The following is a 27,007-nucleotide window of genomic DNA, read 5'->3' as shown; positions in this document are numbered from 1 at the left end:
AATTCAGATTGGACTTAAATTCACATGAATTTGCCAGAGAGCCATTCATTGTAGTGAGAATCAGGAAAACTGTCTTTGACTGCTAAGTACACAGGCTTTGGACAAGGGGGGGGGGGAATACATTGTAGTCTTTTGTATTTTTTTAAAAAAATATTTTATCAGCAGTGAACAGGCAGAGGACATTAACACATACTTTAGTTATTCATTCTTTTCTCTGAAAAGCTAAAGGACCTGGACACAGGAAAGAAAAAAATGTAAACTCACACATATATGCAGAACTGGCATGGCTGCCTAGGAATATAGACTTCATGTTAGCTCTGCATTCCAGGAAGGGACAATAGTTGTCATTTATGTCGTTCTCTTCCCCTCTACTTCAAGTGAATATATTTAGTTATATTATTTTATTTTTGTGTTGCAAAACTGCCTACTGCATATTTTTTCTGAAGCTGCATATTTTAATTTTCCTTTTTTTTTTTTTTTTTTGCCCAAAAGCGCTTTTTGAAACAAGAAATGGGCTGCATTTAATCAGGGGCAACGTGTCTTATCTCCATTTCGCCAGGCAATGAACAATGCCAGGAATTGAATTATATGGATGCACAGCATGAGGCAGGGAGGGAGTGAAAGTCATCAGATGAAACAGGAGCCTGACGGCGAAGGGGGTGTGGGTATATGTGCGTGCGTGTGTACATGTACAAAATGAAAACAGAGGACGTAATGCTTTGCTAGAGGGCCCACACGGTTCAAATGGGGTAGTGCTGAAGGTCAGTTAGTAACTCAGATTATGGGCAGGCTTTTATTGGGACAAAGAAGCACTGCTTGATATTTTTGTTCTCCTTGCATCTAGATATTTCCTTGGTTAGTTTATCTGTAGCCAATCCAAAATAAACCTGGTAAACCTTAGATGCTCCTGTTTCACAGGCCCTTTGTGGGTACCTTTTAGCTTGCATATTAATTTCTATGAGTAGAGGAGTGATCAAATTATCTCAAATAATTTTGTAGGAAGTACAGGAAAATATACGACATTAAGATTTGTATTAGTCAAGGAACATTACCCTGTTGGTTGGTTCTAATAAATCTACATAAATAAATAATTATGCCCCCTTTAAAACTATACAGAACTATGTTACTTTGAATGAGTGAATTTAGATAATGTTTTAGAATAGCATGAAATTTAAAAAAAATCTGCCCAGGAATTTTTTTTTTGGTCACAGCTTTTATATAAAAAAGGAGACCCTGGGCACAATGCCGAACTGCACCAACTGGATAATATGGGCTGTGTACTGCAGTCCCTTCTTTTGGCCAGATTCAAGTAACGCACACCGGCTGAAAACCAATGAAATGTGTCTCCCAGATAAAACACTTTTCTGTACAAGCTGCCAGCCTGACTTCTTGAATGCAAAATAAAGGAGAACACCAATGTATGGTTTCCCTTTGCAAAGCCCTTAAGAGGCTGCTTCTCTTTTCACCCCCCACCTCAAAAACAAAAGGAAATAAACACAGGTGGTAGAACAGCAAGAAAAGATTATTTCCTGCAAAAATGTATGATATCTGTTTTTCCCCCAAAAGAGATGAAAGAATTGACATCCAATGAACTTGCATGCATTATACGATACACAATATTTTATGGCTTATATGCAAGCAAAGTATCATGCTTTTTTTGGTGACAGTGGGCCCTTTCAATGAGGGAGCATGGGGACAAACCAAGAGTCTTTATCCATACTTTGTTAAATAAATCATCCAATAGTTAGGATTCTAATTTGTTCCCCTTGCAACATTTTAGGGGAAGAAACGTAGAGGAAGAAGCACGAGATCTTGATTTGGATAGTGCATTAAACAATGTCTTGATAGCGCTGTCTGCAGTGGATGTTCTTTCTTTGATGAGACTTGTTAATATGACTTGCTGTGCTTTATGCTCTGTGAATCTAAGGGAACCATAAATCAGGCCTACACCAACCCAAGTCTCATCTTTGCCAAAGACTACCACAAATTCAGCTTTAAGACAGTTTTAGCCTTGGGACTGTAGAATATGGAAGGCATTGCTAATCATGACCTTCCTCACAAATTATTAAATTAGGTGCTTTGAACACTAAAACAAGACGTGAACTGTTGTGCCCTCATAAGCAAAATTGACATAGCTATCTATATTGTAGTTCTCCTCTTCCTTTTGCCTTCCTATCTGCTTGATCCTAATGTTTATGGGATGTAGCTTACCGCAGAGTTGAATCTCAGATGACAAATATTACAAGAGATGAACTGCTTCTTCTTAAGTGGATTGGGAACACCAAAGGTATGGTTGATTACTGCCTTTTGTACTGGATCCATCTAGAGAGGGGAAGGATGTGAAGATAAATGGAGCCAAGTTAGCTGGTGCTCTGAGAGCCAGGCATGTAAAATTGTCTTTGTGCTTTCCAAAAACTGCCTTCATAGCACCATAGAACATTTGCTTGTTTGCTGAGGAAATGTCCTCATCTGTCAAATTTGGGTCACGCATGGCTATAAAACTCTGTTCCTCCAAAACCTCAGTCCTTAGTCAAGAACTAGCTAAAAATAGAACCTTTGAGGATTTGATACAGCTAGATGTGTCATATATTATAGACACAATGCAGGCCCTGCTGCAGAACACAAAATCAAGCCTATATGTTGGCTCTGAAATTTAAAATTATAAGTTTTTTTTCCTGCCGTTACAAGCTAATGGATTCTTAGTCATGACTTTCCCAGCCCTGAGACTGGAATGCAATTCCTCAAGTATCTGTACAGGGACCTTCTCTTGTCTAAATGACACTAGTTATTTCCTCTCCACCTTCAGCTGAAAATGGCAAAGAATTCTGCTGGTGGTAATGGTTAAGGGGTAAAACCTTTCCTTAGCACCTTCTACAATGCTAATTCCATTGAGGTTTTTATGCTGTGAAGCAACTGATCAGGATGTCACCTATTCCTCTGGGGCCTGCAATTATTTTTAATGTGGCAATGGCCCATTCTTCTCTGTAAGTTGTGTCAGTCTTCTTTACAAGCTGAAAGTTGTTGCAAAAAGACATTGTTGGGCAAGCTTTCATAGAAATGTGTCAGCCATTACAGATCTTGCAACTGGAAAAACACTATAAACTTCTCAAGAACCTCGTGCTTCTCTATAAATCGCTGATGTGGAAGATAATTTATGCTGTGATAGGAAACGGAGCTTGAGGAAGTAACATTTCAATAATTGCGTGATGTCTCAAGGACCAAGTCAAAACCAGCACTTGTTTAATACTCAGATTGAGAGAATACTGCTGGAAACCATTTCTATTACATTCTGCTTTAAAGAAATTTGTTTCTGCTGGTTTTCGCTAACTCTCATGTTTAAATGTTCACAATAATTGTAAATAGTGGAAAAAGGTTAGAGTAAGAACTACAAAGGTGAAAAAGATAAGGAAAAGTATAATCTAATTCTATATATATATAGAATTGACCACAGCTATAATCTATAATATAAGCATTGTTCTTTTATCCCTGTGGTTGTGAAAGATATTTTCCCCAGAGCTGGCTATCAAGAAGTATGGGACGAGAAAGAGATTGAAGTTTGAAGGTGATCGTATTTCTCAGCAAAGTTATTTAGTTGCCCAGACAGGTGCATCAGTCTGGCAGGCAAAGTGTGCAGACAAGGGAATCATTATTTGGACCCCTAAATCCCATCACCAAAGGAAATGGAAATGGCAGCAAACAATAATAGATAATCAAGGTACACCCCCCATGATTATGATAATTTTTTACTGATTCATTTGCAATAAAAATGAAGGGGGATACATAGACACTGAAAGAGTGATCTATCAGAGATTTTAAGAGAGGAAAGGAAGTTTTTATACTACAGTTGACAGCAGTTTGCTTTAGATAACACCAACCTGATGCAAGGATGTGGCATACAAGGGTGGTATAAATATAGATCCACAATATCTCCAAAAGAAAAAAAAAGTATTGTGATTATTTTTGGAGAAAAGTGACAAGTGATGTGAATAACTTCTCTATGAATTGAACAGCATGTGGATGTATATTCTGTTCCTTTTGGGATTATTTTCAACATCCAATATGTAAAATCGAAAAACAAAGCCTGCTATGATAGATCAAAGGCCAACCAGTGCCTGCCTGTGCCTCCAAAGCATGAAGAAGATTCCCTTTTCTGAACAGAAGGGAAACCGCCCAAACACAACAAGAACAAAGGATCAATAGTTAATCGACAAGATGATTCTGGAAAACTGCAAGAAAAGGTTGACCAATTTGAACGTAGTGTGGATTGATTACAAGAAGTCATTCAACTCACTTCATAAAATTGAATAATCAAGTACCTAGAAATAGCAGGAATCAGTACAAACATTACAATTTCTCTGCAAAGATTGATGGCACAATTGATATGGTTGCTGGTCAATGTTGATAGATTGGGAGAGGTTAGTATCAAAAGAGAATTTTTCAAAGAGACTCACTATCACCACTACTGTTTTATCATTGCACAGATTCCTCTGTCAACCATACTGAGCAAGTCAGACCATAGCTATCAAATATAAAAATATCTGCCAGGGTTTACATCCTCCTTTACATGGATGATCTGAAGCTGTATGGAAGAATCTCATCTAAAGTAGCTACTGCTATTTTTGCTCTACACTGTTCATGGTATTGCAATAGAATTTGGACTAAACAAATGTGCCATGCTTGCCATTAAATGAGAAAAATAGTGAAAACTGAATGAATCAAGATGCCATAGAAATAACATCAAAAGTCTGAATGAAGACAATTATTACAAATATCTAGGCCTCCTTCAGGCTGACATCAAGCACACTGAAGTCAAGAAAAAGGTTAGAGATGAATACATCAAGAGAGTGAAGAAGATCTTAATATCCAAACTTAGTGGAGAAAATACCATCAAGGCAATTAATCCATTGGCAATTCCAGGCATTAGATAGTGGATTGGACTCAAGCAGAACTAAAAGCCCTGGATATGAAGATCCAAAAATAATAATAATGACAATAAGTCATGACCTTCATTCTTACAGCACTATTGACAGACTCTACTTTCCAAGGAAAATAGGTGGTTATGGAATGTTGCAAGTAGTATATTAGAAGATTGAAGGGGGGAAAAAGGGCACCAGAAGACTATCTGAAAGGTAGTGAAGGGGAGGCACTGAAACTAGTATATCAGGAAGGCTTACTGAATACTGGAGACACCAAGCTGGCCTACAAAAAAGACTAAATGAAGAACAGAAAACAGACATGGAAAGACAAAATATTATATGGCCAATATATAAAAAAGCAGTCTAAGAGCAGATCAATTGAAGAAAGTGCTAATTCTGGCTGCACAAGATCAAGCCTTAAGAGCAAATGCATACAAAGCCAGAACTGATAAAGTGGCTCTTTTGTAAAGAAACTGAAGAAACAGTCAACCACTTGGTTAGTTGCTGCAAGAAGATTGCGTAGACTGACTACAAACAATAGCACGACAAAGTAGCACAATGGTGCATTGGAATCTCCACAAAACACACCACTTTGCAAGCAAGAACTAGTGGGACCATAAAATAGATAAAATAATAGAAAATGAAGAAGCTAAAGTGCTCTGGAATTTTAAATTTCAAACAGAGAGGCACCTGCCACATAACACCCCAGACTTAACAATTGTCAATCAGAAAGATAAAATAAGCTGGATAGTTTACATGGCAATACCTGGAGAGAGAAAAATGGAAGAAAAACAGCTAGAAAAAATAACAAAATACAAAGACCTGCAAGTCGAAACAGAATGAGTGTGACAAAAGAAAATGAAAATAGTGCCAATATTAATAGGCATCTTGGGTGCAATCCCCAAACAACTGGCGCACCACTTGAACACTAGTGACATTGACCATTGGCCAATTACAAAAGACAGCTTAATGCAAACAATTTAGATCTTGCAAGGAAACTTTTAACACCATCAAACATCCACAACTATCCCAAGTCTTTGGAAGGGCTTGATAGGTTGAAAAAAATGCCAAACAGGATCTAAACATCTGGCAGACTGTGCAACAAATCAATAACAATTACTGTTATGAATAGCAACCTTTTTACTTTGTGGCTCCATTTATAGCTAATAGGTACAGTATTACTTTTAATAGACCATTGTTTTTAAAAGCAACCTTTAAGTGTGTAACCTTGTCCCATGTGTAAGGTAAAATTCTATGCATGTTAATTCAGAACTAATCTCTAGTGTAGCTCTCTTTTAAGAGACTTAATTTTTCATATTAAATGATGATAATTACCATAATAGCAACAGCAAATAGCCAAACATCCTAAGGCTGTGAACAACATCATTTATTAATATTATTAATTACTTTTCTACATTATGACAGTTCTCGCTTTCTAAAAACATTTGGTTATAAGCTGAGTAAAGATCAAACTTGGCATAGCAAATCTATCAGGAAAACTATTCTGGTAGTTCAACTTTAAAAAGGCTTGGTACATAAGGATCTTTTTAATATTTAAATTTAATGACAGATTACTCTGGGAACCAATCGGAATCATGCAGCCACTGCAGAAAACCCTTTGTCATTAATCATTAGGCAAAAGCAGACATAAAAAAGACCTGCCCAATAATTTCAACTTTGCTTTAGGCAAATATATTTTTCTGTTACTTCTGTATGGCTTATTTTGTTAGAGGTTGCTAACGTCTAACAACAGAATTCAAGATTTCTTCTAGAATTTCTTATTCCAGCGTTAAATAAAATATGGATTGTTAGTCAATAGGAATGTACAACCTGTACTTACAGAGTCCAAATTCTGTACTCAAACTTCCTGCATCCTGTGCCTTCAGGTTTGTGTTGACTTCTGGTAATTGCCTGAACTAGTCCCTGCAGTTTTCTCCAATTCAAACATAATGTTCCCATTCTTGACAGCCTATCCTGGTGGTTCTTAAAATTCTGCAGTCTTTTTTTTTTTGTTATCTAAATTTGCAGTTGGTCCACGTTGAAGAACAAACTATTCCATAGATGAATGTTTAGCAAAACCAACACTTTAGAGTCACTCTAAAATTACAATAGTTCCCATTTCGAATTGCTCAGTAAACAACTCTATTCTTTCTCCCTTACCATTTTTTGCTTAGTTGTTTTAATTATCTATTCTTGGCCTTAGAGGATGAGGTGATAATAACATTTCATCTTTGAGCCAATATGAAATTTAAGAAATTTGGTTTCTAACAGTGTTTTCCAAACTTTTTCCTTCATTATCTAAAACCTCTTATTAGAAAGTCCTTTTTATCACTCATCACAAAGTCCTTATTTAAATATCTCTATTGTGATTGGGTAATGGCGTAGTCTGTCACTACTCAAAGAAAAACCATTTTTACCCAATTTTTGAGTAATTTACCCAGGTTTAGGAAGTACACTCTAGCACATGCAATTCCAGACCATCTTGTCTATGACATTCTGTATTCTGATCTTACAACTTTCCTTCCATTAAAGAAACCTAATCTGCAAAGGACTATATGCACTTTCTGCTAGATGAGCATTTTGACATTATTAGGAAACATTTCAAGACTTATACAATCATTTTACTGTACTAGAGTTATGGTATTAGAGCAACCTAGTCTGCTATTGCTTATCTATCTATGATCTTCTTCCCTTGAACTATTGATTTTTAAATTATACTATTTTAACTTGATTTTTAAAATTTTGATTCTTTAGCAAAATAAATAACATTGTCTAACCTACTAAATATAATTTATTTTTAATGTATTAATCTACAGAAGTTATAGGACTATCTCACCTCTCTGTTGGACAAGGATAAAATGCCCAGAAAACGGTAAAGTATTATTTTTGGATTGAAGCAGTTAAAAAATCCCCAACTCAATGTTTCAACCAATTTGCAATGACTTGGATTACTTCTGTTTTATACCTGTAATATATTCACTGATACATAAGATTATTGCACTGAATGTCCTGTAAAGACCATGAGGTCAGAAAACCAGGAGACACAAGAATGACTCATCTATCTATCTATCTATCTATCTATCTATCTATCTATCTATCTATCCATCCATCCATCCATCCATCCATCCATCCATCCATCCATCCATCCATCCATCCATCCATCATCTCTAAATCTACAAGTAGGTTGTATAATCATGGGAGATCAAACAAGCCTTTATTTCCAGAATGAAGCCATTAGAGAAAAAGGAAACTTTTGATTCTCAAGAAGTTACAGTCAAATTGCTCTAAGATTCAGGCTTAGCTCAAAAAGTACATCACTTCCAGACTCTTCTTCCCACTATCAAATTATTTTCTTTGTTGGTTTAGTGCAATATGTGGCTTGACCTATCAATTGGCTTCTTTTATTTGTTTATTAAATTTATATGTCACCTATCTCACTGTCAAAACACTCTGGATATCTCACAACATCATAAAACAATGGGAAAAATCAAAATATTAAGCTTTAAAAATTAAAACATTAAAAATTAACAAAAGCAAGATAAAAAGGGACCAACACATTAATGGATGGAGGTGGGGTTTTCTTTGAATCTACTAAACATTTCTAATGTAAAGCACCTCCATCAGGGCTCCAAGCCAGGGTTTCATGTTCTAAAGGGCATGAGCCAGAGTTTCAGGCCATTTTGAAAAGCCAAGAGGGGTGTGATGTTCCCAAGGGCATGAGCCATGGCAGAAATGGCTCTTCTCCTGAACTTCATCAGATGACATGTCTTGGCTGATGGGTCTGCAGTTGCCCCTACTGCCAGAGCAAGTGGTACAGGCCAATCCCATTGGGATGAGTTTTAAGACATTTAAAAGCCTTATAATACTCACTGCAATTAGGTTCTGACTGTATTTTGTTAATATAAACGTATGGTGCTTTTATTTTACTACTGTATATATAAATTAAGACCATGTCTTGAGGTTACTTAGAAATCTACTGAATAAACACAATGAGCCATAACTGAACCAGATTGGTTAACTTGGTTCTCTTATATATAGCCATAACGAATATAACATGATTTCCTTAACATCTAGATTATTAATTATTTCTATCAACTGGAACTTCAATCTGTCCAAATAACAGATTAGGCTGTAGTAGAAATTAATATAATAATTATTTGGTTTTTTCCCTACTAGAGCAAGGGGCAAATATGGCAGATGTTATTCTACTTTTGTCTTTTGTTCATTCTTTCTATATAATATTCAATTTTTTTCATTTCAAAAGGAAAGATAAATAAACAGGTTAACTTATGGATCATGCATTATTCATTTGTTAACATTTTAGTTTACTCAGAAAATAGAAGTTAGGATTATTCATTGAAAACAGTATTGCTCTTAAGCACACAAATAGACAATACATAAAATTACCACTGTAAGATATAGTAAACAAAATCTGGAATAGATAAATGGAGGAAGGCAGTTTTATCAATGAACTAGCTAATAATCCGGCATTGCCTGGGTATTTATTTATCTTAATTCTGTATTAGGTTGGAGCCCCTTATGGAGTACTATGAAGCCATTACCATGGCAACTCCACTGTGCTGTATAGTAGACGCCACCTTAAGGCACAACAGGCTGTATCCTAACCCTATCACACTAATGCACACTATTCACTGTCAAATGTACTGTATACATACATACATACATACATACATACATATACATATACATATATATTCACACACAGCCACACAGCCATACATACATACATACATACATATATATATATATGAATATATATATATATATATATATATTCACACACAGCCACACAGCCACACAGCCATACAGCCAGCCAGCCAGCCAGCCAGCCAGCCAGCCAGCCAGCCAGCCAGACATACATACATACATACATACATACATACATACATACAGTTGTTAAATGGATCCTCAACATTCAGAAATATTATATCAGATAAAGAGGCAAAAGTGGGATAGTTGCAAACCTCTTGATGACATATACTGTCTGCTGTGAAAACAGGAGACCAAAGTAGATACTGCATCTGTCTTTTTTGAAGATGCTCAAGAACAATTGGCCCCAACTTGAAACCTCCATGGTCCTATATTGGATGGGAATTTTTGGAATTGCAATCTTATTGAATTGTGGGGGAGGTAATGCCAAGAAAACAGAAACATTACTGTTTTTAAAGAATATCAAGATACACAATGTTTAGAATTGGTGAGGATTGACTATATCTCTGTTACTTCAACTTTTAAAAATACAGAGAAAACAAAATTCTAAGGAAGCAAAGAATGCTTTGCATAAGCTATTATGGGAAATCAGTAGAAAAGTAAAGTCAATTTAGCATATTTCCTGAAATTTCCTGACAATTTGAACAATTAATCATTGGAACAACTTGCCTCCAGAAGTTGTGAATGCTCCAACACTGGAAGTTTTTAAGAAGAGATTGAATAACCATTTGTCTGAAATGGTATAGGGTTTCATGCCTAAGCAGGGGGTTGACTAGAAGACTTCCAAGGTCCCTTCCAACTCTGTTTTTCTTTTTCTATTTCTATTCCTCTGTGATTCCTCCCATCAATTAGAAAACCAGGCTGCATCTACAACCTTATTACATGGCTATCATCATCATGGCATCTTAAAAATCCCCAGTGACATTTGCATCACTTTTTAGGTGCTAGCTTAAGCTTTCCATCTGTTGAGGTGGGGCATAATATGATGAACATAGTGAGGTTTGTGCAGGCATCCTATGGATCAACAGGGTGAATTATGCAATGAGCAAACAAAGAAGACTGAGATAAACATTGGCCTGGAATAATTATATTCTAGGGTGAAAATAGCTAGCTCAGAAAGTAGAGGATAATTTTGCTGCTACCTAACTCCATACAGCTCTAAGGACACTGCTCTGTGGGGATGAAGAAATAGATCAAACTAGAAAAACTCACCGTATTGAAATTAGGAAAAAGGTTGAGTGGAGGGGTGCCATTGAGGCGGAAAGTCAGAAAATGCTTGATATCCAGTGATGGATGTAAAGACCGTCCTGGGATGGGAAGCGAGGCTAAGAGGGAGTTGTTGTGATTAGCTGGTCCTAGGAATCAAGAACAGAACAGAAATAAGATATAATATATGTTTCAAAAGACATAGCTGGAAGGAGAGGCTGGCTAATATTGTCCCTTAAAGCAGAACTTCTAATGTGGGGTGCTGCAAGAAAATGGTTAATTCATTATGAGAACAAAACAAGGACCAAATTCTCATCCCATAGCAGAGATAGTTAGTCACATGTTTGTTTCTCTTCTTATATTACGTGCTTTCATTGCTTCAAAATTGTAACTTACTTCAGACAGATGCATTGGAATAGAAATTCAGAATAGTTGCATACAAACACATATATAAAGTAAGTGTGTGTGTGTGTGTGTGTGCGTGCGCATATAACAGAACATTATATAACACATAAAATATCAGAATGATTCAGTCTTCAATGGTTACAAGCATTGTAAACATACAGTAGAATAACTCATGTTAGAAATGGGGATAATTCAACCATTCCCAACTCCAAAAGTAGTTATTGTCTCCCAGCATGAATAATCACTCTAAGCATTCTTTTTAGTAATGAATCATACCAAAAGTAATAATTCAAATAGACATGTGATTAGCTTCCCTGAGTCAAGTAATTTTTATTCATAATGCAGGATAAGTCGTGTTAACTTTTATTCCTTTTTTCATTTTTTAGATATACTAGAACATCTTCAATCTCTCTAATATGTCAAGGCATCAATTTCCAGTATTGTCTCCATTAAAGATATCAAATGATTTTTCCAGAGATCAGGAGAAAATGTCTTAAGAAGCACTGGGCTGCTTAAAAATTTTAGAAGTCTTAAGGCACTGATTTTGCTTCTTAAACTCCCCAAATTCTCTAAGTGTAGAATTTGGGGTTGGTTCTTTTTGACATAGCCCACATTAGTATTGTCATTGAATCACTGGCTGAACCTGCTGCAATCTTCAGACAAGGTAAGAGCTCACAAGCGGAAATCTGTGTATCCTGGACATAAGAATCAATCTAAAATTAAAACTTGCAGTTAAATGAATGAAGTGAGACTCCTATTTCCATTCAGAAATAAGCCCTTACAGATATATGGAATATTATTCAGAAAAGAGCCTAGTTTTGTCCTAGGCCATGCAGGAGGCAGATTTTTGAAGGCTTTAATGCTTAATCATGCTGATGGTACCATACCAAGAAAAAAAACAGGCAGTTACTGTAAAAAATGGACTGCAGATTTCCTGGCCAATATAGAATGTAGAATAACAATTGGAATGCCTTAGCTACACAGTACTACAGCTGATATAACCTATATCATGGTACACATTCAAAACAGAAAATGTTAACAGCTGTTTTCCTTTCTATTTCTATAACCAACATAATATCCACTTAAATTTTCTTTCCACTAGATTGGCCATCCCTAGTTTTTTCAGTCTTCACTCAAAATAATTTGCTTATTTGACCCATTCTTAAAGTTGCTCATTCTAGCGTGAGGACACTTTGCAGAGATTGTCTGAACCCTTTTGTTGTGTTGGATACCCTAGGATTTTGTTGTATTTCAGATTTTGTATTTTGGTTAAAAGCTATTTTAGGATAATGAAACCCTTTTCAAAGGCTTTCCTGATTGCCCCTTTTTTTTCATTATTCACATATCAAAATAAAGTGAACACCTGGCTATTAGGCATTCCCTGGCATCTTGACAGACCTTCTCAAGATCCCTTTTAAGTACTTCATATAAATTAGTGGATATTTTATTCACTTTGCAGCATCACTTATACTTTCAGCAACAGGTGCAACCTAAATGCTACAGTCAATAGCTTTCTATTGCTACAGTTAGCATGCAGAACAGCTGATAGAACTACAGTGATATTTTAGCTAGAGCTATCCTAGGGATGTCATCAGTCATCTGAAATCTTCTGTTAGTTACTATTCTGTTTCATCACATAGAGATGCTTCCAAAATTCTCCTCATTCCAAATTTCTCCTCAGATTTCATTGTTCCAAAGGAAAGAAAACTGTTAATAATACACTACTGCTCTGGATTTATTTTCTCATTTTATATAGAAAGCTGTAGCTTATGAAAAGTTTCAACTACAATCTACACATTTCTCCTTAAAATGTGTGGATACTAATAGAACAGTAGCAACAAAGGGCAGCTAATTATTAAGTGATGTCGCTTTATTGAACTGCTCCTGATATGCGTAGGAGATTTTGCAAGGCCAAGCTAAAAGCCAAGCTAACACAAATGTATTTTGTCAGGAAAAACAAAGTATTGGCTCAGCCACAAGATGTCAAGTTGGACAATTGTTCCTTTACCAAAATATTTTCCTGGGAAAACTGCACTGTCAGCTTGGTAGTCTGAACAATAGCAGATCATCCTTAGGTGTACTGCCTCACTCAGAACTAGACTAAAACTTTGTCTTATGGCAGGATTGCTTCTACATTTTTTCCACAATTTGCAAGTGGTGTGCAAACAAGAATTTGTGTACTTGATTTTATGCATTTCTCTGATGATAAAACAGGCTGTAAATTTGGATTTCCAAAAAGCTAAGAGGAAAAAAATGATAGAACATTGACAAAATAATGCTTTTATTTATTAAACCCAGATGAGGCTTGATGCCTTCCATCAATGCCAATTGGCTATATTTACCAATATAAAATGTTTCGATTTTATTGAAAATGCAGAACAAAGACAAAAATATTTTTTTAAAACCCTGAGCTCTGGTCATTTTTTCTACTGATTGTAGATGGACCTGAGGATGCCTTGAAGGTGCAAGTGGCCTCTTTTTAGCAGCCTGGTCAAATTTGTCCTGTCTCACAAAGCAGTTTTAACTCTAGGGTGAGGGGGAGAAAAATATGGTTTGCTCCATCAGGCATGTACTGATCAAATTATTGTCAACGTCACCCAGAAGGGAAATCTGGGGAACAGCAGAGAAAAAAGCCACACAAACATGTTTCATTTATTTATGTTTGAAGCAACAAAAGGAAACATCAATTTAATACTTATTCTGGCATGATTGCTGCAGACAATTTTAACTTCACATCAACTTTATTAAGGGCTGAAGCAATCTCCCCAATTATAATGAAACATTCTCTCTTGTCTTCAACTCAATGTTTTCCATATATGTTAGACCATAACTCTCACCATAATGCTACTTGAAGATGATGGGCTTGTAATCTGGTATAGAGAACACAGAGATGAACATGGAGAAGGAATGCGATGTCAGCTAGAAAATCATGAACTAAGACCAGGAAAGGAAGAAGGTAGAGAGAAAGAAACTTAAAGTGACTCTCCATGGTATAATAGGGAGGAAAGGGGAACTTATTTTCAGTTATTCAAGATGTTGTTATTATAGCCTAAATTAATAAAGTAAAGTTCTGGTATTTTTTGCGGAGACCATTTCCTGACTTGGCTTATCTGAAAGGGCTGACATCTAGAGAATGAAGGCTGATTTATTTTTCTTCATTAATTCCAAAAAATTCATCCAAAAAAGGATGAAAATAAAATTTGCAAGTGTGTGCACAGGTACAGTATATGTGAACTATAATCTAGAAATGTTAATCAAATATTAAACAAAGGAAACAAATAGGAAAATAATATTCCAATCATATAGTTATTATGTGGAATGCAGATGTCTTTCATTTCAAGAAACAAATTCCTTTTCATTTTCTTTCAGTATTAGTTTGAATTAGTTTTAAGCTTTTTAAACATGTATGTATATATGCCTGTTTGTGTGTGAATATATATTTATTGTATATCTCTATCTCAGGTATCATGATCAGCTGCTTCCTGACATGCTTTTTAGAGAAAAAGGAGGATGTAACTCCAGACCCTGAGTCCTGCTGGCTGGGGAAATCTTTAGTGACAGGATTCACCATTCCTTATTAAGTAGCTATATTTGGCAGTAGGACAAAAATACAGAATACCGTTTGTGAAGAAAAAAAAATCCTCTCTATCTGCAAAGCAAGATTTACATATTTATTTAAACATGATTGGAGATAGGATATTCTGAGGCAACATAGAAATAGAAACTATTAGGAGCTCTCCGTGGTCCTGAAACTGACCTGAAAATTTGCTGTAGTATACTACTAGTTACCTTTCCTTTGCACTTTCTTACCTTTGACTGATCTTTCTCAGGTCTGTCTGGATGCTGCTTATGATCTCTTGACTTCTTGGATTTTGCCAAAATAATGGAGTCTGACAATGTTTGATCAACATTTCCTAAACTAAAGATGCATTGCAACATTTTGGTCAGCATAACACAAGTGCATCCTTGTGTCTGGAGGAAACTACATTAACATAAATTTTGCTGCCCTCACAGCTTACCTTCCACAACTCAGAACTGAGATTGGGCGGAGTTGCTGCCCTCTCACAATATGTTTCACAATGTAATGGAGTAGAGTTTCCAAGCAGCATTTCATGAATTTTTTTGTGTACTTTTTCCTCGGCACAATATTACCTACTGGTGGGAATACCAAGTACCAATTGTTCTCTGATAGTAGAGGCTAAGGCTTGTTGTTATGATTTTATCTACTTATTTATTAGATTTCATTTTAATTATTTACAGAATAATTCTGTAAATTCTTTTGACAGGACTTTTGATCTCCTATGAAATGATTTTCTGATTGATGTCAGCTTGAAATCACTTAGATCAGTGGTCCCCAACCCCCGGTCCGCGGACCGGTGCCGGGCCGTGGAGTACCTGGCACCGGGCCGCGGAAGCCGGGTGTTCGCTGTCCCAGGCGGCCCCGCTGCGGGGAAACGGAAGCCCCGAGAACAAAACAGGCGTCAACGCAGAGAACGGGAGCCTCGCAGAAACAGCCCTTCGGGCGCTTCCTCTGCAGCCGGAAGCTTCAGCGGCCAAGGCGGCTCCACTTGAAGAGGCTCTTCGAAGCTTTTTCCGGCTCCGAGAGGAGGGCTAACCCGCCCTCTCTAGCCAGGGCTCCGGCTTCGCCACATGCGATGCTCGGCGCATCCCCCGCTGCTGCTCGGCCTGCGAACCCCGGCAGCTCCGCTTTCCGGCTGCAGCGAAAGCGGCAAGGCACCTGCCGAGCGCCCCAGCCCCGTTGGCAGCGGGCATACGGTCCCAGCCCAGCTAGCCTCATCGCAGCGAGGGGCTCTCGGGGAAGCCGCCTTGCTCGCCCCCCCGACCGGCTAATTTGCAGGGCGAGGCTTCCCCGGATGCAGTCCCGGCGACTTCCCTTCGGCTCGTCGGAGCTGCCCCGCGGCCAAGAAGTAGCCGGGAGGGCGGCCGCGGCTCCCCTGGGCGAGGCCTGACCGTGTCTCGGGAGGCGCCCACGCGAGCACGGCTCAGCCGGCAGCCGGGCGGGCCTCCGGAAGCGCCGGCGTCCCTCTTCAGTGGGATCGCCGAGAGGCCGAGGGCAGAGCCGCTCCCTTCCTCCCTATGGAGCCCACCGTGGGGAGGGGGCGAGGAGGGAACCGCCGCCCGTCCCGACAGGTGGGGGCGGCGGTTCACCGGGGAGACGATCCGGAGGTAAGCACGGCTGACGACCACGCCCGCCCACCCACCTCCTTGCGGGCCACTTTGGCCTCGGCGTGCCGGAACTTGAACACCCTGAACAGGCTCATGCACCTTTCCCCGCACTTCTGAAGGACGCCAACCAATGACCGCCCTCTGGGCTAGTGCCCAGAACCGCTTCGCGGGAGCCCTGTGGGCGGAGGGGGTGGGCAGGCAGGGGCGCAGGGTCACGAACAACGCCCCCCCACCCCTGCGTGCGCTCAGCGGGCCACGGTAAAATTATCAAAGGCTGACTGGTCCGCGGCGATAAAAAGGTTGGGGACCACTGACTTAGATTACTATCTTGTTCATGGAAATCCTGCCAGAGAAATAGAAGATCAACATATATGTGTCAAATAGTTTCCTCCAATTGCAACTGGACCTATTGTTGTGTCTTACTGTATTACTTCTCATCCCTAAAACAAAAGAAAAAGTGTGAAATCCAAACTATAGACATAACATGTATATTTTGATGACTTCAAAAATGTTAAGGCGGAATACCCCTGCTACAAAAGGAAGAGTATCTGTGATGACAAGACTCTAAAGAGCAAGAAGCTAGAATATGTAGTAGAATAGAAAAATAATCTTACATAAGCTAGTCCTTTCATCATGCAAACATCGTCTTCTAGGATTCTTAGTCTGATGTTAGAACCTGCAATCTAAATAATGTATCCTGATTTCCAGAGCTTATCAATGTACTCTTATCACTCTTCTCTGGAAAAATATCCTTCAGTTGAATTCATTTTCACCTCCCACAATTCTTAGCCAGCAAGGCCATAATATCTAAAAAAATATGGGAAATAAAGTTCAATACAACAGAAAATGCCAGGTAGGGGAAACCATACAAATTATAACAGTCACATGACAAGGTTCCATTATACTCTTTTATTATTGGAAGAGGGGAACTGTATTTCAGAGATCGGTGCTATAACAGGGTTAATGGCTATTTCAAATTGTAAAAAATGAAGAAATTACAACAAATGTCAATCTTATCCCCACTAATTGCTTTGTTAGATCACTACCACAGCCACAAGTAAAAATGTCGTTCTAACAATTAAGACATTGCCTATCTTTGAGCGAATGCAACTGCACTCCAAAGATCTACTTCAAAATGGATTATGCCAATGGGATTTCTTCCTTCTAACTAGAGTTTCCTTTATTGTTCCCCATCTATAGAGAGTACTCTTGCCAAACTGAAATACTACATACTACATACTCCATTAAATATATATTTTGAGAACTCCTAGAGAGGAGCTATGTTAACTCTCTCCCTCCCAGACAAACTATCTAAACTTCACTGTCTTTTGTTCCTCTGGAATGCCCTCCCCACCTCCTGTGAATCCGGACTATATTCCATCATAGGTTTACTTTCATTATACTCTCTCTTGTTTATGTAGTCCCAATGTTTTTGTTATACTGGTTTCCATATATCATATACTGGTTATATTGGTTCCCACCCATATCATATGGGTTGGATCTCCTGCTATGTCTGTCAGGGTTCCTTAATTGTTTATTCTCTTCCTCCTATAAGTCCAATTCATTCTTCCTGGTTCACTTTTGACGAAGTCTTTATCTTCCAGGGAGACCATGCAGCTGGCACTAACTTGTCAATGCCTCTTCATCATATCTGTTTACTTTCAGTCAAGCTGCCAAGATGTATGCCATCCAGCATTAACATAACTAAGATATCAAATCCAGGATGGGATATGCAGTTAAAGAGCAAACTTGATTTTGCTGGCTTCTATTTTCTAAGGGTCAAAAGCCTATAAGGAATACCAAAAGGGGAAATAAAATTACCACTAATTTAAAAAAAACCTGTGGAGATTCTCATGACATATATATCCCCATAATGTGTCCCAACAACAGTTTTTCTTCTCATAAGTAACAGCTATCTTAGATTGTTTCCTAGCAGTAAGGATAAAACCACTGAATCTCAAAAGTAACATGTAGTGGGAGGTACAAAGTATCTGTCAGCATTAACAAAAAATAGGCATTTGTCTATAAGAAGAATGACCTATATTTTATGATGCAATAACTCAACGTTTTTTTAAAAAAAATATCCACACATATAACTTTCTTCCCCAATTTAATAACGAACAGTTCATTATTTTGAACTGTGGATCATTTTGACAAGACCAGAAGGTTTAATCTTACTTCCTTAGTAGGTAAGATGAGGTTGCATTACCATAAGAGATGGACAAATAGTCCATTCTTTTTAATATACAATATGTTAGCAATACAGACAAAATAAATACCTATTTGATAAGTTTGAAAGATTGATCTGCTCTGTCTTTCAAAATTAATCTGATGAGCAAAAGCTTTCAAAAGGAAGGTACCAAGGGATCCAGCTAAAATTCAGTAGTAAATTCAGTGTATTGCATTGAAGTACTGCAAGTACTGGTTTCTATTAAGAACTGTTTGCCTTTGGCAATTTAGAATAACAAGTACATATTATCATTAGTGATTTCTGCTTCAAATGAACTCCCCTTTCCTCTCTTCCTTCCTCCCTTTCCCCCTTCACACAAAAATCTATGTACTGTATTTACACGTTACTTTGAACAATATTTGTCAACTTAAGGCAAATTGGGGGTTTGCCAATAGAAGTTTAGACCACTGCAAAATGTTTGACTAGGTACATTTTTTTCAAACTTCTTTGAAAGAAAACTGGAATATATTTGGCAACACTGTGAGCTTGTCTGCTGGAATATTTTCTTGTTCCTATTTAGTTAAGATTTAACTCAAAACAAGGTTAACCTTTGTTATTTTTAAGCAATCCTGTACTTCCTGGCTTGTCCTCTTTTCTCCCCTCTCTTCAAATCAATTTTTTTTGTCACTGATATTCCAAAAGAGCAGCTGTGGGATGTATTTTTAGCTGTTAATTCAGGCACTCAATTAAAAGGATTTGCTGCAACAAGAATGGTGTGGTCTTTGGGGACCTGGATAGAATGACCTAATCTTAAAGATGTCTTCCAGTTGCAAGGAAGGAAATGGTTGGCTAGATTAGAAGCTGTATGATAGGGAGGAATGCTCTAAAAATCATTTTCTCTATTTAATCAGAACTGCGCAGGATGATAAATGGAGAGCAACTGGATATAGTGCAAGTGTTTGAACTGGCATTCTGTTATAAGAAGATACCCTTCACAGCCTTCACAGTTGCAGTTTTCAAAATCAAGGGTTAAAAATAATCTTTAGTTTGCAACTTGTTTCTCATTAAAGTAGACCAGTCTAAAACCGGAGGGTCATAAATAGGGACTTCAGGGAGCAGTAGTCCCTATTCAGGGTAGAGTCAACTGGATGGAGCTGAACGTTTACTGGCCATTAATAGCTGCTTATCTGGATTAGGCAAAAGTTGCTAATTTGCACCAAATCTAACTCAGTGACCTATCAGATGCCTGTGTGTGTTCCAAGCAATGCTATTAATCCATACTTTTGAGCTACAAGCAGCCTTTGTGTGCAATTCTTGTTAATAAAAATAGATTAGTGAAAATTGATGGATTGACAAGTTCAAGAGCAAATAAAAGCAAATATATTCTGTCAACATGCAAACCGAATAAAAAAAGTGCTAGAAAGTAGTTGGTTCAAGAATAAGTTTATGACCTATCAGTATATACTGATTCTGGACAAATCTACACTCCCTACTAATTCATTTCATGATACATTGATAGAAACTGCTGTTCCAAAGTAGAAGCAATAACATATTGTTTAGCAGAAATGTTTACAGCAAAGGTAGAAAAAGTAGAACAACATGTGGTTACAAAAATCACTTGCGCTTTTGATATTGAGGAAGACTGACACTGAAAGTAGCCTTATGAAAATTGTACAAATTTGAATTACAAAAAAAGATCGGAAGTATGCAGCTAACTACCCATACAAATTGGAGTTAAGATATACAATTAACCAATTCAGAGTCCCTGTAACCATGTAACCCTATAATCATCTCTCTCCTCCACAATCTACTTGCCACTAGGTATTTATGGAGGTTCTTGGTTATCCAGATAATGGTTGTCCCCAAAGATGTTTTTTTCAAACAGGAACTGGATTTTCTTGGTTTTTCCCAAAGATGTTTCACTTCTCATCCAATAAGCAATTCTAAGTAACTGGTGGTTATGTATACTAACCCAACATAAGCTATTTGCCTGATGAACACAAACAAGAAGGAGTTAGAATAATATTTTTGGGGTTCTCTTCAAACCACACCATCCTGCCATAAACCCTATTAAGAAAGTGGTGGGAGCTCTTCAGCAAGAAATGGCTCTTTCAGCTTTCTATTCTCAAACAAAAATAGTTTAAATGGCAAAGGTGGGAGTGAATAAGGAAACCAAGCAAACAAGTGAGTTCAATTCTGGCATTTATTACTATGAAAGTGCAACTCTCTCTTAAAACCAGGAAATGTTGGAATCCAGCACTGCTAATGTCAGAACAGATGGAGCAAGGGAAGACAATTAGCATCTTTGATGGAATTAACTTCACGGATGAGAGAAATAGAATAGTGAGGAACAATGCTATAAAGAACAGAGTAAAGAAAATCCAGTATGATACTAACCTCATACTCCCAGATGAGGAAATATTTTAAAATGTATGGATTATTATTTCACAAATGGAACATTTACAGAGGACTAAGAGACATTTATGGAAAGGGAGAGAAGCTGGAAAAGTTTAGAAAACATAGTAATATTAAATGTAAGATAGTAAGATTAAATATATACAATTAAAAAGATACTTTTTGGAATCATCCAAGGCTCCCAATATTACATTCAGAGCAATACTTTTCTTGTTTCTAAAATGCTTTTTGTCTTCAAAAGTCACACTGACTGGACTTTTTGCTCCTCCACACAAGGATTGCTCCTTTTCTGGATTCCTGCAAGACAAGTAGCCAGTATCTCTACTATTTCATATGGGCAACCTATATAATGTACATGGTCCAGGAAAAAGTTTACAAGTTTGAAGTTAAAGTTTACAACTTCAGAAAAATATTGACCTAAACGAGCTGAAAACCCCAACATTGATCAAAACTAATAAATCCCCTCCACAACCTTTGTTCTTTTCCCAGTACCAGGGAATTTTCTCAAATATCAGAACAGATTTTGGTTTCCTACAAGATTAGAAAACCACTTCACAAATCCTGGTTTTTATAAAGAGTCCTATTCAGTTCATTAGAAAGGCTATGACCATTCATACAGTATAATTTTGTTGACAATACCAGACATGATGGGTTACATTAGGGAAATATTGAATAAGATAGTTTAGTTTTTGGAAGATAGGAAATATATCCAGCAGTACTTCAATGAAAGTCACAAAATGCTTACTTCACATGCAAATATACATAGGTTGTCACTCATTCTCTATTTGAAGCAATAGAGACAAGAAGTACTAATGGTCTTCTCAAAAGGTAGGTTGAATCCAGTTTGAATTATGGCAAGGAGCATAAAAATGTTGACCCTATTGTGGTAAGTGTCCTGCAATCCTTTCTTTCAGTCAGAGGTGGGTTGCTCCTGGTTCGGCCCGGTTCAGCCAAACCATTAGTGGAATTCAGGTCTGGGTTACAGAACCAGCAGTGCCATGCCACCAAACTGGTTCCCTTGCTGCTGCTGGGCTGCCCCCATTTTAGATTTTGGTGACTGCGCGTGCACAGTTTATTGTAAATTGTTCTGCACACACACAAAGACCAATTTACATTGAATAGTGCACACACACACGCAAGTGAAGCAAACCTGATGCGTGTGGGTTGCGAACCAGTAGTAAAAACGGCAGCAATACCCCCCACTGCTTTCAGTGTGTTAAATGTCTTATCTACCAGTAACCTAAGGAAAGGTGATGCCTTCAGCCCGAGCTGCTTCTCACTATGTCACACTTCCACAATTATTTCTTGGTATTGTTAACATGATCAATGTTTAAGGTGTGTGTGTGCATGTGTGCGCGGGGGAGTGCATATTTTGTGTTTCTGCATGTGCTTTCAAGTCAATGTTTGACAACTCCAATTGCCTGGACTAATTCTTCTTGGCAAGGTTTTTTAGGAGTAGTTCGCCATTAGGAACTATTACATTTTGAATTAGAAGATCACAATTTTCAGGACATGAAAAACAAGAAGGAACAGCATTGCTATCATAGTTATGAAGGATATACTAAGGATATATATTTCAATGTAATCAATGACCAAATAATATCAATTAAACCCCAGGGACAATCATTTAATATGGTTATCTTTAGCCACTGATGCAGAAGAAGAAAAGCTACAGTAATTAAAATGAAAAAACAGTGAAAAAGTGAAAACAGGGGACTAAATTAAATACAAAGAAGACCATGCTAATAACAACAGGTATAGCAACTGTCTTGGAACTGACAATGAAAACAAAGAAGTATTGGATAGGCTCTGCTTTTTAGAATCAATTATCAACAGTAAAAGAACCTGTAATCAGCCTTTATGCTTTAAACTAACATTTGGTAGCATAGCAACGAAGGCCTTGGAAAGATTTTCAGATGTGTCTACAACTATAAAAATTAGAATTGTGCAAATATTTTTTCCTGTGATGGTTACAAGCAAAACTGGAATTTGAACAAGTAGGATAGAATGAGCATAGACAATTTTGAACTTTGGTGTTGGAAGAACCTCTGAAAATACCACAGATAGTCAAGGAAACAAAACAAATGGATCATTTAACAAGTCAACTCAGAGTTCTCACTTGAGGTTTAAACCATCATACTTTTGATATATTATGCAAAGACCAGCTCTGTAATGCTGGGAAAGATGGAAACAAAGAGGAAATGATGACCAGCAGCAAGGTGCGTGGACTTAAATACAATGGTGATGGGTATTCTCTTGGGAGACCTGAGTGGTCAAATTGGTGACAGATCCTCCTGGAGAAAGAAGATTATTTATGGAATTATAGCAACGTCTTAATAGCACATAACCAATTAATCAAAAGATACAGAGAGTCATGTTGCCTCCTTTAAAGGTCTTTCCTATTGTAAAAGTCATGATACCCATCGTCTCATTATACCTTCTCAACCTGTTTGCCATTAGGGGAAACAAATGTAATCAAAGTTTATATAGGCAGGGGTGTCATACTGGCAGACCACTGGCGAGTTGTGTCACACACAGGTCACACCAACTCAGCAAAGAGAAAAAAGTTATGATACGTCACATGATGGCAACGTGACATGGCGGGTTTCAAAACCATGACGTAGGGATTCCTATGTTTGACTTTCTTCCATTGTTTCACTGATACTTCTTAATAGACCTGTAACTAGTTAAGAGTAAAATTTTCAGAGCTGTAATCACTTTCAGTCCTTGCTTGTTTCACTAATTTCTCCCCTCCCCCACCCTGATTCCCTCACCTCAGGAATGGTGTATATATCATGTCAATGCCATGTGATCTAACAGCCCTTCCATGCTTTTTTTTTAAATGGAGTTAGGGTGAATATGTAAGCTTTTTAGAGAAACACAATTCCATGATAATAGTTTTTCTCTTTTTCAAATTAAGATTAGCCTCCAAAATAATTCTATTATTTGCACACGGACTTGCTGCATATTTCCCATATTTTCTTGATGTTTGGAATAAAAATTATGCAATCACCAACTAAATATTCATAGAAAAAACTAGAAATTTGGTGTACCAATGAATTAACTAATTCTGAGTCATAAATTGCCATTAAACATACCTGAGGTTGAAATGCAGAAGACTGTATGTTTATTTTTTGCATTTGCTAACAAATGTTCTAATGCATACTGGCATCCCAAGTCATGTGTCATTTCATTTTAGTCATCCATGACATGCATGGAACATAAAACTATTATAGCTTACATATTTCATTTATGAAATCAGGAATAATCAGAATTATAATAGTAATAGTGGTTGAGCTTTAGAAAGAGTTTTCAACAAGATATCGTACTTGTTTCTCACTGCTGTTTGTAAATATGTTATATAATACATGACCTAACTCCTAAATTGTGGTAGAAAACATAGACCTGCTCAGTGGTGGGATTCAAATAATTAACAACCAGTTTTCTGTCCTAATGATTTCTTCCAACAACCAATTCACCAAATTGCTCAGAAAATTAATAACCAGTTCTCCCAAAGTGGTACGAACTGGCTGAATCCCACCACTGGACCTGCTTACAAAGCATACAAAACATTGAAAATCTTTCCTGTCTCATAAGTATTTATTTGCTAGAAAATAAGATTCACTGGGATCAGTATTGATGTCTGAATAAAAATTATAGAATTGTGCAGTGGTGGGATTCAAATAATTTAACAACCGGTTCTCTGCCCTAATGATTTCTTCCAACAATCAGTTCACCAAACTGCTCAGAAAATTAACAACTGGTTCTCCTGAAGTGGTGCAAACTGGCTCCCTTTGTACAATTGCACAATTAAAAAAAAATCAGTACCATATTATAATTTTCCAGTTTTTCTTTCCCTGTGATTTCATTACAATGTACAGGAACATTTGTTAGTCAGAAAGCCAATCTGGTCTAGCGGTTAAGGCACTAGGCAAAGAATAAGGAGATTATGATTTCTGGTTATACCATAGGCATGAAAGCCAGCTGGGTGACTTTGGGCTTCTTTCTCAGCCCAACCCATACCACAGGGTTATTGAGAAAAATATTAGGAGGAAGGAGTATTAATATGTTCACTACCCCGAGTTACTTATAAAAATAACACAGTGGGATTTTTTAAAAAAATATAAAACAAATCTTTTAAAAAACCTACTTCCACTGATATACTGCTCTGTGTTGTACATGGGCACACAATGAGGTGCCTTCTATACACAAAAATAGGGTGATTGTCTCCACAAAACAAATCCCATCTTGTATTTCTTCACTAGAGTTCAAAAACAGGAGTGTCTCGTTTTTATGTGAATTTCCTTCCACCTGCATTTCGAAGACTATCATTTAAACTCATTTATAATTTCATCAGCTTCATCCAAGCAATACTGGGTACACTGAATTCTATTCTGTGGAAATATTTTAATCACTAATCACCAGCTCCCCATCTTCCACATTTTGTGTGTGTGTATGTGTGTGTGAGAGAGAAATCTAATTAGCATGTTTATCTGCTGTAAAACAGAGAACCTTACTTATGCAAATCACCTGGCAAAGGCTCAAAATTGGGCAAACAAATTAATTTGATTTTAATAGGCATGAAATACTGATAAGATTAAAGAAGTCTCCCCTCTTTCTTCCCTTCTTTCCTTGAGCTCCTTCGGCTTTGGCTTGGTAATTGTACTCCTGGAGTAGCTGAGAATAGGGAGACAGACTCTGTTTTAAAGAGCAAAATTCAATGGCAGAATTGTTTATGATGCTAATTTAAGATGCTTTTCTCATTAAGAGAATAGTTAACTACTTTGCCCCTGCATTTTAAAAGAAAAAGGACCTTTATTTTTAGAATATATTGTTTATAGTTCATAATTTCTTTACATACCTATTGGAAGATCTCCCATATTGGTAGGTGTCTATATTTAACCAATATGAATAACTATCAGTGTGGAACACTAGATTAGATTTGGGAGAAAAGTCAGTGTTTTGCAGTTATGCTAACAAAGCAGTTCTACTACCTCCTAAAATCCCTTATTTATAAAGTAGTAGTACTTCAGATATGAATAATAAGACATGTTTTAGCTTCTCTTGGGCTTAGGTGAAAACAGTACCTTAAAGATGTTGAGCTTTTTTATCTCATTGGACACCTTCATTTGGACCACCCAAGTGATTGTGTTGAGGACAGCAAAGAATAGAGGCTAGCAAGTTGGCTTCTTATAGTGAAAGGTGGTGGTTTTGTACTGATAGATGCCAACTGCTCTCTGTTACTGTCAAGGACTTGCCAGTGAACCACTGAAGAGGCATATTGTAGTGTGGGCATAGTAATGTTATTTGAGCCAATGAGCCAAGGTGGCACAGTGGTTAAATGCAGCACTGCAGGCTACTTCAGTTGACTGCAGTTCTGCAGTTCAGCGGTTCAAATCTCACCGGCTCAGGGTTGACTCAGCCTTCCATCCTTCCGAGGTGGGTAAAATGAGGACCCGGATTGTTGTTGGGGGCAATATGCTGACTCTGTAAACCGCTTACAGAGGGCTGAAAGCCGCATGAAGCGGTATATAAGTCTAACTGCTATTGCTATTGCTATCTGAGCCTAATCCATTTTTTTTTACTTTGCCATGACAGCATTCTAGGAAAAATATGATTCCTGTTCATAATCATAATTGTAGCTGGTTAAACTCTCCATTTTAGTCCACTGAAGAATCACCTACACTTCAACTAAAAGTGCATATAATACTTCAGTGAGCTAAAATGAAGAGTTCACCCAGCTACAAAGGAACTTTTCATGGTAAACTTCTCCATAGCTTTTTCATGGTCTGGAAATCAAATGATTTGGATGAGAAACTGATTCTTTCCCATTACTGTAGTAGAAACAGTTTTTTGCATTTAATTGAGAAAGAAAGCTTTATTTGTCAATTCGCAAATTTGACTGAAGATGAAAGGGATAAGAGGGAAGGAGATTAGGGAATTGGCAGATCTGTTCCAACTTTGTCACAATAAACTC

At 37.4% G+C, this 27,007-nt stretch overlaps 1 protein-coding gene across 1 annotated transcript in view; it reads right to left on the bottom strand.

The window, feature by feature from the left end:
- Nucleotides 1-27,007, bottom strand: part of ZNF385C (zinc finger protein 385C) — a 121,392-nt gene that overhangs the window by 7,480 nt on the left and 86,905 nt on the right. Inside the window, exons 2-3 of the mRNA XM_032237402.1 lie at nt 10,860-11,002; nt 2,212-2,322 (exon numbers count right to left, since the gene is read on the bottom strand). Coding sequence (XP_032093293.1) covers nt 2,212-2,322; nt 10,860-11,002 — 254 coding nt within the window. The remainder of the gene's footprint in view (nt 1-2,211; nt 2,323-10,859; nt 11,003-27,007) is intronic.

Source organism: Thamnophis elegans, chromosome Z, assembly GCF_009769535.1.
Source record: "Thamnophis elegans isolate rThaEle1 chromosome Z, rThaEle1.pri, whole genome shotgun sequence".
Taxonomy (NCBI): Eukaryota; Metazoa; Chordata; class Lepidosauria; order Squamata; family Colubridae; genus Thamnophis; species Thamnophis elegans.
This window is presented reverse-complemented; position numbering and strand designations above follow the sequence as displayed.